This window comes from Pseudorca crassidens, chromosome 3, assembly GCF_039906515.1.
Source record: "Pseudorca crassidens isolate mPseCra1 chromosome 3, mPseCra1.hap1, whole genome shotgun sequence".
Lineage (NCBI taxonomy): Eukaryota > Metazoa > Chordata > Mammalia > Artiodactyla > Delphinidae > Pseudorca > Pseudorca crassidens.
The window spans coordinates 66,419,941-66,438,203 of record NC_090298.1 but is presented as its reverse complement, the minus strand read 5'-3'; the positions used below and the strand labels follow the sequence as shown (position 1 = coordinate 66,438,203).

The 18,263-nt window shown below is 40.0% G+C and overlaps 1 protein-coding gene across 2 annotated transcripts in view; it reads right to left on the bottom strand.

The window, feature by feature from the left end:
* XRCC4 (X-ray repair cross complementing 4) overlaps positions 1-18,263 on the bottom strand; it is a 316,241-nt gene that overhangs the window by 9,549 nt on the left and 288,429 nt on the right. The window contains exon 8 of one of the 2 annotated variants that reach the window (XM_067731168.1): positions 2,098-2,448. The exons of the other annotated variant lie outside the window; for it this stretch is intronic. Within the exon in view, the coding sequence (XP_067587269.1) occupies positions 2,388-2,448 (61 nt within the window). The 3' untranslated portion in view covers positions 2,098-2,387. Of the gene's footprint in view, positions 1-2,097; positions 2,449-18,263 lie in introns of those variants that run through there. 2 annotated transcript variants of the gene reach the window in all.

Below are 18,263 nucleotides of genomic sequence, written 5' to 3'. Positions count from 1 at the left end.
TATATTGTTAAAAAGCTTTCAAAGTTTCTTGACTGCAACCCATAGTAAGAAATACGTTTTGCACACAATCAACATCCATATACATGTAGGCATTGCATAGGTAAAATTAATGTTTCAGTACATGTGATAAACTGTTATCTGTATTGCTCTATATGAACCTCTTCCTTTCATGTATACTATTCTATAGTAGCCTAGCCTATTTTTTTAAATATTGTTTTTGTTTTTAACATCTTTATTGGAGTATAATTGCTTTACAGTGTTGTGTCAGTTTCTGCTGTATAACAAAGTGAATCAGCTATGTGCATATGTATATCCCCAGATCCCCTCCATCGCGTCTCCCTCCCACTCTCCTTATCCCACCCCTCTAGTTGGTCAAAAAGCACTGAGCTGATCTCCCTGTGCCATGCAGCTGCTTCCCACTAGCTACCTATTTTACATTTGGTAGTGTATATATGTCAATGTTACTCTCTTAGTTTGTCCCAGCTTACCCTTCCCCCTCCCGGTGTCCTCAAGTCCATTCTCTACGTCTGTGTCTTTATTCCTGTCCTGCGCCTAGGTTATTCAGAACCAAATTTTTTTTTAGATTCCATTTATATGTGTTAGTATATGGCATTTGTTTTTCTCTTTCTGACTTACTTCACTCTGTATGACAGATTCTAGGTCCATCCACCTCACTACAAATAACTCAATTTCGTTTCTTTTTAGAGCTGAGCAATATTCCATTGTATATATTGTGCCACATGTTCTTTATCCATTCATCTGTCAATGGACACTTAGGTTGCTTCTATGTCCTGGTTATTGTAAATAGAGCTGCAATGAACATTGTGGTACATGACTCTTTTTGAATTATGGTTTTCTTAGGGTATATGCCCAGTAGTGGGATTGCTGGGTCATATGGTACTTCTATTTTTAGTTTTTTAAGGAACCTCCATACTGTTCTCCATAGTGACTGTATCAATTTACATTCCCACCAACAGTGCAAGAGGGTTCCCTTTTCTTCACACCCTCCAGCATTTACTGTTTGTGGATTTTTGGATGATGGCCATTCTGACTGGTGTGAGGTGATACCTCATTGTAGTTTTGATTTGCATTTCTCTAATAATTAGTGATGTTGAGCATCCTTTCATATGTTTGTTGGCCATCTGTATGTCTTCTTTGGAGAAATGTCTATTTAGGTCTTCTGCCCATTTTTGGATTGGGCTGTTTGTTTTTTTGATATTGAGCTGCATGCGCTGCTTGTAAATTTTGAAGATTAATCCTTTGTCAGTTGCTTCGTTTGCAAGTATTTTCTCCTATTCTTAGCATTGTCTTTTCGTCTTGTTTATGGTTTCCTTTACTGTGCAAAAGCTTTTAAGTTTCACTAGGTCCCATTTGTTTATTTTTGTTTTTATTTCCATTTCTCTAGGAGGTGGGTCAAAAAGGATCTTGCTGTGATTTATGTCATAGAGTGTTCGGCCTATATTTTCCTCTAAGAGTTTTATAGTGTCTGGCCTTATATTTAGGTCTTTAATCCATTTTGAGTTTATTTTTCTATATGGTGTTAGGGAGTGTTCTAATTTCATCCTTTTACATGTACCTGTCCAGTTTTCCCAGAACCACTTATTGAAGAGACTGTCTTTTCTCCACTGTATATTCTTGCCTCCTTTATCAAAAATAAGGTGACCATAGGTGCATGGGTTTATCTCTGAGCTTTCTTTCCTGTTCCATTGATCTGTATTTCTGTTTTTGTGCCAGTACCATACTGTCTTGATTACTATAGCTTTGTAGTATAGTCTGAAGTCCAGGAGCCTGATTCCTCCAGCTCCATTTTTCTTTCTCAAGATTGTTTTGGCTATTCAGGGCCTTTTGTGTTTCCATACAAATTGTGCAATTTTTTGTTCTAGTTCTGTGAAAAATGTCATTGGTAGTTTGACAGGGATTGCATTGAATCTGTAGATTGCTTTGGGTAGTATAGTCATTTTCACAATTTGATTCTTCCAATCCAAGAACATGGTATATCTCTCCATCTGTTTGTATCATCTTTAATTTCTTTCATCAGTGTCTTATATTTTTCCACATACAGGTCTTTTGTCATCTTTACTATCATTACTCTGAATTGTTTTTCAGGTAGATTGCCTATTTCATCTTCATTTATTTGGTCTTGTAGGTTTTTACCTTGCTCCTTTGTCCATAACAATTTTTTTTTGTTGTTGTTTCATTGTTTTTTTTTTTTGATGGGTGGTGCTGTATTCCTGTCTTACTGGTTGTTTGGCCTGAGATGTCCAGCACTGGAGTTTGCAGGCAGTTGGATAGGCAGTTGGTCTTGGTGCTGAGATGAAGACCTCTGGGAGGCCTCACTCTGATTGATATTCCCTGGGGCCTGAGGTTCTCAGTCTAGCAGTTTGGACTCAAGCTCCCACCACAGGAGCTTGGGCCTGACCTCTGGCCTGGGAACAAAGATCCCGCAACCTTCATGGCACCGTAAAAGAAAAAAAAAAGGAAGAGAGAAAAAAAGGAGCAGTACAATATTAAAGAATAAAAAACAAAATAAAATTAGAAAGATAAAAAATATATTAGGAAATATAAAACTATAATTGAAACAATTGCAACAAGGTAAAATAAAACCACAACAGGAAAAAGAAAAAAAAAGGGGGTGGGTGTGTGGAACAAGCCAGAAGGAGAGATCACTAACAAAGTATAAAAATAAAATAAAATTAGAAAAATGAAAGATTTATTAGGAAAAATAAAAATATTAAAGAATCAACAACAATGAATCAACAAGGTAAAACAGATCCCCAATCTAAAAGAGGAAAAAAGAAAAGAAAAAAAAAAAAGCTTTGCCTATGGGGGCAGAGTTTAGGCAGGGGGTGGAACTTAGGCAGGGGCGGGGATTTGGGAGGGATGGGACCTAGGCAGGTGGGGGCGTGACGTTTAAGCATGGGGCGGGGTCTCTGGTTAGGACCTACACAGAAGGGGAGAGGTCGCGTATTGAAAGAGGACCTCTGGAGTGTGGAGTTCCGGAGTTTGGAGGTAGGGCCCCGGGTGGGGGTGTGTGGGTGGGGTTTAGGCCCAGCGTTGGAGGGGGTCTCTGAGTGCAGTGGTAGGGCACTGGGTGGGTGGGTGTAGGGGCGGGGCTTGGGCTCCGTGTGGCAGGAGGGAGGCTCCGAGGGCAGAGGATTAGGTCCGGGAGCCTAATAGGCTTCCCGTTGCCTAAGTGGACAGGGAAAGCACAGGCCCCATTCCCTTCCGTTCCTCCGCACCCCTCCCCCACTGTCTCCCCCAGGGTCTCCCCGTCGCCGCTGGACCCCTAACCGTGGGTGGGTCCCGCTGGGTGTAGGAACTCCTTCCTAACCCAGCCGCCCCTCAGGGGTGCCAGTCCTAGGGGTCCGGCCTTTACTTTTGCTCCCCCTCCCCTCCCTCCCACTCCCTCAGGACCTGTTCGGCTGGAGGGGGCTAGGGGGGCAGAGGATCAGGCCCCGGATCTCAGCAGGTTCCTGGGGGTCCAAGTGGGCAGGGGAAACCTGGCCACGCTCCCTTTTGACCCTCTGCCCTCCCAATGGTTCCCCAGTTTCCCCCTTCGGGTGTGGGATCCCTTCCCCTCTCCCAGCCGCTCCTCAGGGGCTCCAGTCCCGTCCCGCCTCCACTTCTCCTCCCCCTTCACTCCCCCCACGCCCCACGTCCTACCTGGGCTCTGGGGGTTCCTCCCATCCCCTTAGGTGTCCATGGTCCCCCACCGGTGCCTGGTATGTGCCCTAGTTGTGAGGAGATGTGAATTCTGTGTCCTCCTAGTATGCCATCTTGACTCTGCCCCCAAATTTTGTTTTTTAAAAGTGCTGATTTTATGTTAAAAATTGATTTTACCACCTACCAATGGATCAAGATCTTCACTTTGAAAAACTGTATGAAAGAACCATATCTCAGGACAAAAGACCTTTTCATATTAATTTTTGTAAAAATAATAATTTATTTTTTGAGTGCTTATTAGAGGCCAGGCACTATGCCAGTGCTTCATAAAATTTCTTACTTAATTTACTCTCCACAACAGAGATAAAAGTAGATATTATTATTCTACTTCTCAGATGAAAAAAATCAAGCTCAGAGAGGTAATGAAAGTTGCTCCAGTTCACATAGCTGCTAAGTGGCAGAGCTATAATATTGACACATTGTAGAAATGCAATAAGTATTGATTGAATGAATAAACGAATGAATAAATTATGGTTGAGAATGAGGGCTCAAGCTGGCTGACTATTGACCATTGGGTGTATTAACAACTAATCCTCAGTGCAGTATTTCTTCTGGACCACAGTCTAATACTTTGGCTCTCAACTATCTCAAAATAAAAATAAAGCTTTTATCTAAAAATGCAAAAATTATTTCTTGATTGGGAGGGGTAATAATAAATAATAATAATGATACTACTGATGATGATTGTGGCTAACATTTATTGGTTACTTCGTATGGGCCAAGCACTACGCTAAGTGCGTTCACATGTTGGTATAAAATAATAGTAGCCACCCCACTAGGTTGTTATGAGGATTGAATTTATTTAATTCTTACATCAACCCTATGGGGTAAGTACTATTCTTATCTCTGTTTTATAGCTGAGGAGACTGAGGCACAGAAAGGTTAGGGACTTGCCCCAGAACATGAGCTAATAAAACTCAAGAAGTCTGTCACCAGAGTCTAAGCTCTTAACCTTTACTCCCTCCTGTAATCACTGGAGATCAGCTAAGTTCTTTCATCGCGAAAGCAAGGTTGATACTTTCCAAAGCAAATATAACAAGAAATGCTAAATGCTTTAATGGAGTGACCCATCCATTATGAGTCATTCTGCTCTCCTAACATATTCATGATTTCTTAATTTTAGAGAATTTTTCTGAAGGTTTGGATATGGCCCATATCACTCAGCACAAATATTAAAAATTATGATTTCAGAATATCTTATATTGTCATGCATTGGTATTTTATAAAGTTAGTGATAAAATATACCTTTTAAGGAATCAGTCATATTTTATTTTTAATAAAATCAAAATAAGAAATATTTGTGTAGTTAATAGCAATTCACTCTAAGACAGTGTTGGGGAGACAAAAACACACAGTCTCAAATATAATCATGGGTACTTTACTGGTGGAGAAATCTATGGTGGGACATTTCATTGACAGAATTTAAGGGATTAATATGAGCTTGAAGAACAAACCATTGTAAAGCCAGAAGCCAGGTCATAAGCTGATCCCATGAGCAAACAAGAGAACATAGTAAAGAAGAGTGGTCAGAAGACAAGTGTGCACTGCAGATCCTTCAAGCTATTTTGCAGTGAGAGTTTCTCCCTTTGGTTCCCAGATAATCTCCTAAATTAGTTGAAGCCTATGCACCCTACCACATAAACATAGTGGTAAAATCGGTTAGAAATTTTGTAGCACAGAATGCCAGTGCCTATACATACACACAACTTTCCTCTTCTACCTGGAACCAACACTAAACCGTACTTCCTGGCCTCTTGACATTCTGACCAATGAAACATGAGTAGAAGCCATGTGCCTGGTCTCTAACAACCTCTCTTGGGATCCTCCATTCTCATTCTCTTTCCTCATCCACCTGCTAGATGACACTAGGCAAGCTTGTGTTGAGGAAGGAAGCAAATTAGGTCCCTGATCAAGTGGGTGGGGCAGGGGCTCCCTGACAGCCTGCATCAGAGAATGGCGAGAGTGAGAATAAGCTTTTACTTTATTAGGTCACTGGGATTTTAACAGCACCTAACATTATTTTTCTGAACTAAAACAGTCCTGGAGTATGCACACTGGGGCGAACGCTGCATTTTAAATAAAGATAATGATTGGTATTTAGTGATGTGTGTTGGGGAAAATGGGTGTGTTATTTGTACACGTGGCCTCACCTGCAAAGGGCTGGTTGATCCTGTTAAGAGTCATGACTGCTCCCAGCAACCACTCTGGCCCAGTAGTAGTCAGATTGGTTCTCTCTCCACTAAATCTGCTGGAACCTGCTGAGGGACCTGCTGCCCTCCTCTCAAGTCCCATGGACCTGTGACTCCTTAAAGACGCGGTGGAGTCTGGGTAAACTACCTGAGTTCAATCCTGCTTTCACCTCTTAGTGGCTGTGTCACTTGGCAATTTGATTAACATCTCTGTGCTCATCTTTCTTATCTGTTAAGTCATTAAAATAATAATACCTATATCATAGAGTTGTTTTGAGGACTAAACAAGTTAAGCAATATAAAGCATTTAAAAGAGTATCTGGCACATGGTATGCACTCAGTCAATGTTAGTTATTACTGTTATCGTTTTTATCATAATACTTGAGTCATTCTTCCCCTCCTGCTTGGAATATTAAGCCTTATAACTCTCACATCTTTTCTAGGCAAAGGACCTTCTCTCACCTTTTCTTCTTCTCTCCATGTCTAGGGATGCTGGGAGGCAGTAATAAAGTTTTTCTTTTACTATAATTCTATTCTTTGAGTTCACTCTTCTATGTTCTCACACAGTCAGAAGGGAAGAATCTTTTGGTTTTTTTACTTTCAGACTTATAAAAAAGAAACCTTTTTATTATTTTTTTAAATTTATTTTTGGCTGCTTTGGGTCTTCGTTGCTACGTGCGGGCTGTCTCTAGCTGTGGCAAGCAGGGGCTACTCTTCATTGCGGTATGTGGGCTTCTCATTGCAGTGGCTTCTCTTGTGGAGCACGGGCTCTAGGCGCACAGGCTTCAGTAGTTGTGGCGCACAGGCTTAGTTGCTCCACAGCATGTGGGATCTTCCCAGACCAGGGATCGAACCGGTGTCCCCTGCATTGGCAGGTGGATTCTTAACCACTGTGCCACCAAGGAAATCCCAAGAAAACTTTTAAATTTGAATTGGCTTAAGACACTCACAGGCAACAATAACTTGGAGGTGAGATCTGGGTCCAGGTGGATGTGTCTGTCCCCTTCCTGCTGCTGAAAGGGCATTTTTACAAGGCATGAATCTGAGTTCAGATTTCTGTTGCCCAAGCCTACCCAGTCTTTGCCACATTTTTCAGTGTGGCTGAGTTACAGTGGGAAGTTCAAGGCCAGTTTTCCTATCATGGTTGTAAGGAATGGGTAGCTCCATCATGAGCCAAGATTTTGGTTGAGGGGAGTGGAATTTATAATGAATTTTCACATATTAAGACATTCTTAATTTTTTTTCCAAATCCCTGGCAATAGGTAATGATTAATGCTTGAAAGGACATTGCTGCCCTTTCTCTTTCATTGGACACTTTATCATGGAGGCAGCCAGACTCGCTTATGAAGGTTAAAAAGTAATTATTGGCCAGAGTGTTTCAGTTCCATTTCTCTCCATTTCAAAAGTCAGTTAGCTGTCCATAAGTTTAAAAAGAGAACAGATGGGGTAGAAGCAGAGACCATGAATGTGACCAAAGGTACATGGTAGCAACAAAGGGAACCTTGTCGATATTGGGATGACGATAGTTGCTCAGACTTGCCCACACTGTCTGCACAGAGTTCATTGCTCACAGAAGATTTAAAAAAAAAAGAAAAGAAAAAGAAAAAAAGAAAAGGAAAAGAAAAAAGAAAGCATAGATGCTCACTTGATTTTTAAAGCTTGAGTACAAATCATTATCTGTTTGGTTTGTTTCATAAATTAAATCCCTGAAATATTTTATTAGTGATTTATAGGTGATGCATATTTTAAAATTAAGAAGAACTTTTGTGAAAAAAAACTTGTCTTCAATGAGAGAGGAATAAATATTTTCACTTGGAAACAGACGATGCAGAGCTTTTTGTTTGCACTCCCCCCCCCCACCTTTTTTTTTTAAAGTGAAGGGGCAGGATTGCCAATAAAGAAAAATGATGAGTTGTAGGAGACTGAATACTAGGAACTTAAATCAAAATACATATCTTGCAAAGCTTAAACAAAACACTTCTGTTTACCTTGTCTTTCTACCTAGTTTTCTGTTTTATACAATTAGACATGCTGAATCGAATTGCTCTTAGACTTCTTTTATAATAGCTTGAATGTTCTAATTGTACCAACATTATATTCACAAAATATAGCAGGTTTTTTTCATTATCCTTGGCTGCCAAGTATCTGAACTCCCTTCCTATATTCATCTATTATCTATTCATCATTAGACAAACTGAAAAAAGGCCAGACTCTCACTTTCCCAGTTTCTCTAAGCAAGATATAGGCATAAGACCTGACATCCACTAATCACATACATATGCCATATTTTGAATAGAAGGCTATTGATACAAAGCAGGAGCTCAGGGAATTCTTTCTAGAGTCAGTGACTATTGCAACAAGACTCCACTCCCAGGGCAGCAGGGACCATGGCTCCCTCTGGGTGAATCAGTGCCAGTGGTGTTGGCAGTTCAAACAGCAGAGAGAGCTATATGCTGGGGAGGTCAGTTTCACCACACCATTTGGGACAGTGCTTCTGGTTGTGTGGCTTTTGAGCCTGCTACTCCTATGATCTCAGCAAATCAATGAACTATCTGGTATCCTTTTTAAATCTTTTTCCTTGGAATTATCTTAGATTTACAAAAGAGTTGCAAAAACAGTAAACAGAGCTTCCATATACCCTTCACTCAGCTTCCTCTAATATTAACATCTTACGTAACAATGGTACATCTATCAACATTAACAATGGTGCAATACTATTAACTAACCTCTATTCAGGTTGCCTCCGTTTTTCCACTAGCGACTTTTTCTGTTTCAGGACACAATTCATGACACCACACTACATGCACTCATCCTGTCTCCTCAGTCTCCTCCAGTCTGTCACGGTTTCTTGGTCTTTCCTCATCTCTTATGGCTGTGACACATTTGTGGTCAGGTATTTTGCAATATGCCCCTCAATCTGGCTTTGTCTGGTGTTTTTCTCTCATGATTAGACTGAGCTTATGGATCCTGGAAGAGGAGTCCGCAGAAGTGATGTGCCTTCTCAATACATCACGTCAAGAGGTACAGGATTTGGGGACTTCCCTGGCGGTCCAGTGGTTAAGACTCCGTGCTTCCAATGCAAAGGGCGTGGGTTCAATCCCTGGTCGGGGAACCAAGATCCCACATGCCGCATGGCGCGGCCAAGAAAATATTTTTTAAAAAAACGAGGTAGGGGCTTCCCTGGTGGCGCAGTGGTTGAGAGTCCACCTGCTGATTCAGGGGACAAGGGTTTGTGCCCCGGTCCGGGAAGATCCCACATGCCGTGGAGCGGCTGGGCCCGTGAGCCATGGCCGCTGAGCCTGTGCGTCCGGAGCCTTAAAACAAACAAACAAACAAACAAACAAAACGAGGTACAGGATTTTGATAGGTCTTATCACTGGCAATGTTGTTGACTGTGACATGCAGGTTAACCTAGTGTTTGTTACATATCTCCAATGTGAAGTTACTATTTTTCCCTTTCTATATTCTGTTTGTTAGAAGCAAGTCACCATGTTCAGCCAGAGGAGGATATTAAGTTTCAACTTCTTGAATTTATGGACATATGTTAAAACCACCACAGTAATTAATAAATAAAGGAGATACTTTAAAGTGATGCAAACATTTCATTCTTCCTTAAAGTTTCCACCCACTAATTTCGGCATTTGTCACTGGATCCTGCCTGCAGTGCAGGTACTGTGGTGTTCTAATGGTTAGATTCATTTGTCACACTCTGCATCCCATCCTGGGTTCTCTCAACATCCTGATTAATCCTTTTACACTTGCATACAGGTTGCACAGTGTACAGGTCTATGATTTTTGACAAATGCATGGAGTCATGCATCCAGCTCCACAGTGCCACACCGACCGACTCCATGACCCTAAATTTCCCTGGGCTGCCACTTTACAGTTTCCCCATCTGTCCACCCAGAACCCCTGGAGATGGCTGATCTATCTCCTGATCCTATAGTTTTGCTTTTCCCAGAATGACATATAAGTGAAATCATATTGACACTATATGCAGCCTTTTATGTATGGCTTCTTTCACTTAACAAAATGCAATTAAGATTCATACATGCTGTTGTGTGAATCAATAGTTTACATAAGAATTCTATTTTTCAACAGCGACCTGTCTTATGCTTTCTTCTGCAGGTCTGGAGTAGAGACATATTTTATTTGCTCAGTATTAGAAAATGCAGTATTCATTCATCTACTTGTTAAACTCCTCCTTTGGGCTCAGCACACTATGCTAAGACCTGGGAATTCATCAGTGAACAGGAAGGACTATGATATATTGTGATAACTGTATCAGGACAGCAAAACTATGCAGAGCCATGGAAGCATACCGAAGAGCTACCTCAGCCAGTCACGGCCCCAGCAGATTTCACAAAGGAAGTGACATCTTGGCTGAAGGATAAAGAAACAATAATAAGTAGGAGTTAAGAGGAGAAGTCACACAGAACAGGTAAGGGTGCAAATAGTTCCAGGCAATAGGGATTGCACTTTGAAAGGCCTATAAAACATGTGAGGAAATGAAGTATGTTCAGAAAAGTCAAAACCTGAAATTAGAATGAAGTGTCAGGGGCCCATCAGGAATAGCTGTGTATGCCACGTTAAAGTTTGTGGACTTTGTCCTCAGGTAAACTGCCTACAATAAGGCCTGGGAGTCCCAGCAGCTTTTGTCTCACCTGCTCCCAATCTTACCTCCATTTATCTCCCAATTTTTTAGTGTGAACCACAGGGAAATAGTAAACTTTGGAAATGTAGTAATTTTAATTTTCCTATTTTGAGGTTGAAGTGAACTTAGGAAGTTCCTTTGAAGCTCTGCTTTCCTTATACAGATGCAGACTCGCTTGTCCTAAGGGAGGAGATGATCAAGAGTTTGGATTCAGAACTGAAAACATGTTTTTCTTCGGGAAGGAAAGTAAACAAAAAACATGATGACAAAAGGTAAAACTCTGAATAAGATTAATGAGTTCATTGTGCTTCTGATAATAAGACTGGCTCGGAGAGCTGGCTTATTTAGATTTTTTTTTTTTTTCTGAAGCCAGTTCTATGGCCAAAGTCTGAATGTTTTCACTGTACACTGATAGGCAGAGAGCTGCAACTGAAAATGGAGTTTAAGTATTGGATGTAGAGCGTTGATCTTGTTGTGCTTGAAATGTTTGTCTCTCTTCTTTTGTTTACTGACATGTATTTAACAGTATTAATGATTTAAAAGGAAAAAAAAGGCATTGTCAGACAGCTCTTCCTCCCTTGAAAAAGGTATTTCATGAACATTTTCCTCATTCCGTAAAAGAATCTGATTGGAGGTCCATTGACTATGCCATATAAAGAAGCACTCGGACTGGTAAGTAAAAAACATACAGTTGTTAGTAAAATTTAAAATTTCTACCAGAAATAGTCTTTTAAAAAAGAATCTGAGGAGGAAACCTTCAAGATGATGGAGGAGTGAGACATGGAGATCACCTTCCTCCCCACAAATACATCAGAAATACATCTACACGTGGAGCAGCTCCTACGGAACACCTACTGAATGCTGGCAGAAGACCTCAGACCTCCCAAAAGGCAAGAAAGTCCCCACGTACCTGGGTAGGGCAAAAGAAAAAAGAATAAACAGAGACAAAAGAATAGGGACGGGACCTGCACCAGTGGGAGGGAGCTGTGAAGGAGGAAAGGTTTCCACACACTAGGAGCCCCTTCGCGGGCGGAGACTGCGGGTGGCAGAGCGGGGAAGCTTCGGAGCCGCGGAGGAGAGCGTAGTAACAGGGGTGCGGAGTGCAAAGCAGAGAGATTCCCGCACAGAGGATCGGTGCCGACCGACACTCATCAGCCCGAGAGGCTTGTCTGCTCACCCGCCAGGACGGGCGGGGGCTGGGAGCTGAGGCTCGGGCTTCGGAGCTTAGATCCCAGGGAGAGGACTGGGGTTGGTGGCGTGAACACAGCCTGAAGGGGGCTAGTGCGCCACTGCTATATGGGAGGGAGTCCAGGAAGAACTCTGGACCTGCCAAAGAGGCAAGAGACCATTGTTTCAGAGTGCGCGAGGAGAGGGGTTTCAGAGCACCGCTTAAATGACCTCCAGAGTTGGGCGCGAGCCGCGGCTATCAGCGCAGACCCCAGAGATGGGCATGAGACGCTAAGCTGCTGCTGCTGCCACCAAGAAGCCTGTGAGCAAACACAGGTCACTATCCACACCTCTCCTCCCGGGACCCTGTGCATCCTGCCACTGCCAGGGTCCTGTGATCCAGGGACAACTTCTCCGGGAAAACGCACGGTGCGCCTCAGGCTGGTGCAACGTCATGTCAGCCTCTGCCGCCGCAGGCTCGCCCCGCATCCGTACCTCTCCCGCCCCCCAGCCTGAGTGAGCCAGAGCCCCCTAATCAGTGCTACTTTAACCCCATCCTGTCTAAGTGAAGAACAGACGCCCTCAGGCAACCTACACGCAGAGGTGGGGCCAAATCCAAAGCTGAACCCCAGGAGCTGTGCGAACAAAGAGAAAGGGAAATTTCTCCCAGCAGCTCAGGAGCAGTGGATTAAATCTCCACAATCAACTTGATGTACCCTGCATCTGTGGAATACCTGAGTAGACAACGAATCATCCCAAAGTTGAGGCAGGGGAATTTGGGAGCAACCGTAGACTTGGAGTTTGCTTTCTGCATCTAATTTGTTCCTGGTTTTATGTTTACCTTAGTACTTAGAGTTTATTATCACTGGTAGATTTGTTTTTTCATTGGGTTGCTCTCTTCCTTTTTTTTTTTTAATATATAGGCATATATATATATTTTTTCCTTTCTCTCTTTTTGTGAGTGTGTGTGTGTATGCTTCTTTGTATGATTTTGTCTGTATAGCTTTGCTTTTACCATTTGTCCTAGGGTTCTATCGTTTTTTTATTTTTCTTAGTACACTTTTTAACGCTTGTTATCATTGGTAGATTTGTGTTTTGGTTTCGTTGCTCTCCTCTTCGTGTTTTTTTTTTCCTTTCATTTAATTACATTTTAATCTTTTTACTTTTAATCATTCTTCCTTCCTTCCTTCCTTCCTTCCTTTCTTCTTTCTTTCTTTCTTTCTTTCTTTCTTTCTTTCTTTCTTTCTTTCTTTCTTTCTTTCCTTCCTTCCTTCCTTCCTCCCTCCCTCCCTCCCTTCCTTCCTTCTTTTCTCCCTTTTCTTCTGAGCCATGTGGTTGACAGGGTCTTGGTCCTCTGTCCAGGTGTCAGGCCTGTGACTCTGAGGTGGGAGAGCCAAGTGGTGGACCAATGTCCAAGTTCAGGAGAAAGAGAGATTAAGGAAACACTCTCATTTACCACTGCAACAAAAAGGATAAAATACCTAGGAATAAACCTACCTAAGGAGACAAAAGACCTGTATGCAGAAAACTATAAGACACTGATGAAAGAAATTAAAGATGATACAAACAGATGGAGAGATATACCATGTTCTTGGATTGGAAGAATCAACATTGTGAAAATGACTATACTACCCAAAGCAATCTACAGATTCAATGCAATCCCTATCAAACTCCCAATGGCATTTTTCACAGACCTAGAAAAAAAAATTGCACAGTTTGTATGGAAACACAAAAGACACCAAATAGCCAAAGCAATCTTGAGAAAGGAAAATGGAGCTGGAGGAATCAGGCTCCTAGACTTCAGACTATACTACAAAGCTACAGAAATCAAGACAGTATGGTACTGGCACAAAAACAGAAACATAGATTAATGGAACAGGATAGAAAGCCCAGAGATAAACCCATGCACATATGGTCACCTTATTTTTGATAAAGGAGGCAAGAATTTACAATGGAGAAAAGACAGCCTCTTCAGTAAGTGGTGCTGGGAAAACTGGATAGCTACATGTAAAAGGATGAAATTAGAACACTGCCTAACACCATACAGAAAAATAAACTCAAAATGGATTAAAGACCTAAGTGTAAGGGCAGATACTATAAGAAAACATAGGCAGTACATTCTATGACATAAATCATAAAGACTATATAAGAAAACTATGTTTTCTTAGAGGAAAACATAGGCAGAACACTTTATGACATAAATCACAGCAAGATCCTTTTTGCCCCACGTCTTAGAGAAATGGAAATTTAAAAAAGTAAATAAACAAATGGGACCTAATGAAACTTCACAGCTTTTGCACAGAAAAGGAAACGATAAACAAGACAAAAAGACAACACTAAGAATGGGAGAAAATACTTGCAAAGGAAGCAACTGACAAAGGATTAATCTCCAAAATTTACAAGTAGTGCATGCAGTTCAATATCAAAAAAACAAACAACCCAATCCAAAAATGGGCAGAAGACCTAAGTAGACATTTCTCCAAAGAAGATATACAGATTGCCAACAAACACATGAAAGGATGCTCTACACCACTAATTATTAGAGAAATGCAAATCAAAACTACAATGAGGTATCACCTCACACCAGTCAGAAAGGCCATCATCCACAAATCTACAAACAATAAATGCTGGAGAGGGTGTGGAGAAAAGGGGACCCTCTTACACTGTTGGTGGGAATGTAAATTGTATGGAGGTTCCTTAAAAAACTAAAAATACAACTACCACATGACCCAGCAATCCCACTACTGGACATATACCCTGAGAAAACCATAATTCAAAAAGAGTCATGTACCACAATGTTCATTGCAGCTCTATTTACAATAGCCAAGACATGGAAGCAACCTAAGTGTCTATCAAGAGATGAATGGATAAAGAAGATGTGGCACATATAGACAATGGAATATTACTCAGCCATAAAAGGAAATGTAGTGAGGTGGATGGACCTAGAGTCTGTCATACAGAGTGAAGTAAGTCAGAAAGAGAAAAACAAATACCATATGTTAACAGATATATATGGAATCTGAAATAAATAAAAAAGGTTCTGAAGAACTTAGGGGCAGGACAGGAATAAAGACGCAGATGTAGAGAATGGATTTGAGCACACGGGGAGGAGGAAGGGTAAGCTGTGACAAAGTGAGAGAGTGGCATGGACTTATATATACTACCGAATGTAAAATAGATAGCTAGTGGGAAGCAGTCGCATAGCACAGGGAGATCAGCTTGGTGCTTTGTGACCACCTAGAGGGGTGGGATAGGGAGGGTGTGAGGGAGATGCAAGAGGGAGGGGATATGGGGATATATGTATATGTATAGCTGATTCACTTTGTTATAAAGCAGAAACTAACAGACCATTGTAAAGCAATTATACTGCAATAAAGATGTTTAAAAAAATAAATAAAAATAAAAAGGAATTTGAGAATGTTTTAACTCTGGCCAGCAATTTGGTCATCTATCCCTATGACTGCCGTTGGTAATTACCTAGTGATATTGATTCAGATACTTCAAATAATGCAGCATGAAGACAGAAAAATATATGCTGGATCAGCATTTAAACTCCCTCCCACAACCCCCCACACCTTCTTCCCCAGTGCCATTTACAACTCCATGTGGTAGATACTATTAGCATCCACATTTTACAGATGAAAGAAATGAGGCTTACAAAGGTTAAATAATTGCTTTGGGTCACACATCTGGTAAGTGGGCATGAGCTGGGATTGAACCCAGATCCACTTGATTCCACGTCTGTGGTACCCATGTGCAGTTTGCTATTTTCTTTTTCAAATTTGGAATTTCATTTGTCAGTCTTTTTAATAACTGTGTAGCCATCCACTACACATTAATAATTTGCTTAATCAGACTTCTACTGAGATGCATTGAGGCTGTTGCCAGTTTCGTGCTATTACGAAAAAACACAACCATTAAATCCTTATACCTACTTCTTTTCCCATTTGTGCAAATGTACTTACGGGATAAATTCCTATGTATTGAGCAGAAAAAGCACAATATGGTCAATCGATTTAAAAATTTCTACATACTATAATAATGGAAACATTTAATCTGTTGATGGAAAACAATACTTCATGAGAGCCTTAATTCTTCTAGAAGTAGAAAATGTAGTTTTTCTTTTCTTTGTAGCTGTAGTCTATGTCTGATCCTAGAGAACATAAAGTCACCATGAAACCACAGTGTGTCGAAGAGAGTGGTACCTACTTGTTAAAAACATGTATGCCTTAGAGCCGAGATGCTGTGAATTTTTACTGAGGCTCCATTTGTTAGCTGTGTAACCTTGAACACATTATTACTATTTTCTAAGCCACAGTTTTTCATGTGAGATAGCCTAACTACCACTTTATATAAGGCTATTTTGATCATTATTTAAGAGAAGACAGGTAGAGCACTTAGCATCATACCTGGCACATAAAAAGTGGCCAATATGTATTCATTACTATTATGTGTCTATTAATTCTGTATATTTATCTTTTGTGTGTGTGACAACACTTTTAGTATCCAAACCTCCACATGAGTTAATATGTTATTCATATTCATTCATTCAACAATATTTATTGAACACTTACTATGTACCAGGCACTGTTCTAGGTGTTGGGGATACAGTGTGCCCAGAGAAAGATGATTCATATTTAATAGCCATCCAAGTTCTATAGAAATCAGAATGTTTTAATGTACTTTTAACTTAACAAATAACATCAATTAAAATATCCTGTGAAGCAGAATTTAGGACATTTAATTATAACTCTAAAGATTTGGTATTATTTTAAATTGATTTAGATTCTTCTTTAAAAATGAAAAATGACACTACTGTTTATGGGTCAGTGGCTAGTGGGAATCCTTTTACACCTGCCTTGTGTCATTTATCTTGATCAGACACTAAATAAGCCATTTTTTAATAATTTAACGAGATCATTGTTTTATACCATGGTTCCTGTATCACCAAAGAATACAGCTTAACCTTTACTTTCATCTATCCATGTAGAAAAATAATATGTGATAGGGTTTCTGAATCCTATATTTCAATTCACCTGCTTTAAAAATATCAGTTGAACAAAAATATCAGTTACTATTGCAGAAAGTGGGAACTTAAATGTATATTTCACTAGAGATACACATTTTTGAAAATTCAGTATCAAATAGGATATACTTTTCAGTATGTGTATGTATACATATATACATTTTTTTTACACCACCAGCAGTGGTATTTAGTGGATAAGCAGCAATCATCTTATTGTTATTTAAGTCTCTGTGTACAGCTTGGAAAAGTTAGTAAGGGATCAAAGTCTGCCCCGAATGATGTCATAACAAGGTAATATGGAGTCTGATTATGTGAAAAGCTGGATATTTACACAAGGAGGTCAGAAACCAGCTGGCTACATATAAACTAAAGAAAAACCAACAAATGTCTTAAGACAGTTCTTATTCTTGATCTGCTAAGGACTTGCAAGCTTAGCACAATTTTTTTAAGACCCAGATATTGAGAATGTTTTCTAAGTCAGCACAAATCCACTCAAAAATTTTGTGTGGCTTGCTACCCAAATTATCCTGGAGGCAATAAGAAAATTTATTTTCCCTTTGCATGACATTATTTAAAAATTATAATGTTGTTTTGAAAAACTGTAGCAACATTTTACCTCTAAGATTAAAAAAGAATTCTCTTAGATTCAATAAAACAACTTGGGGCTATTTTTGTATGTGTTTTGCTTTTATTCTACAGATCTGAACATTTATTCAAATTGGACTTAGTGCGGAAATTCAATTGATTACTCCGGACTAGCACCAGTATCGGAAGAAACACATATCTGAAAAGTCAGCTCTGATTGCCTTCTTTCCTCCCTCCCTCTCTCCTTCCTTCTTTCTTTCTTATTTTGCTTTTTTTCCTCATTTCCCTCCTTTCTTTACTTCTGTTCTCTCTCATTTACTTTTATCCCCCCTCCCCTTCTTTTTTCATGACTAAAATATCAACAACCAATATCATGAAAGATTACTAAGTATATAAAAACTTGGGTCACTTATACTGCAAAAATCATTACTGAATTATTGAAACTATTTTACCTTCAGCAACTACATTCATTCTCTTCAAAAAATGGAAGCTGTATTCTAAACTGAGTAATGGATTATAGGAAGGAAAAGATGAACCAGAAATGTGATATTTCAGGGTTATTCCTTAAAAATAAAAGTGAGAAAAAATGAGAATGACAAACCAAAGCTGTATATTCAGGCCTAATAACAAGGATAGAAGTCGTCTAGGATCACAATTCTAATGTTAGATTGAAGATAAGATTTGTTAAATTCTTTGATTCAAATATATCTAACTGCTATATTCATTCTATGATACCTTTATCAATTTTTTTAAACTCTTGATTGCCAAGATTATTGCATACCATCTGATTTTTATAAGGTTAAAAAGCACTCAGTGTTGGTGTCTGGAGCCATTTGTATTAGAATGCTTAAAACACCACAAGAGAAGTCCCACACAGGTATGATCCATGGATTTTGCTGATTGAGATATACATTGTCTT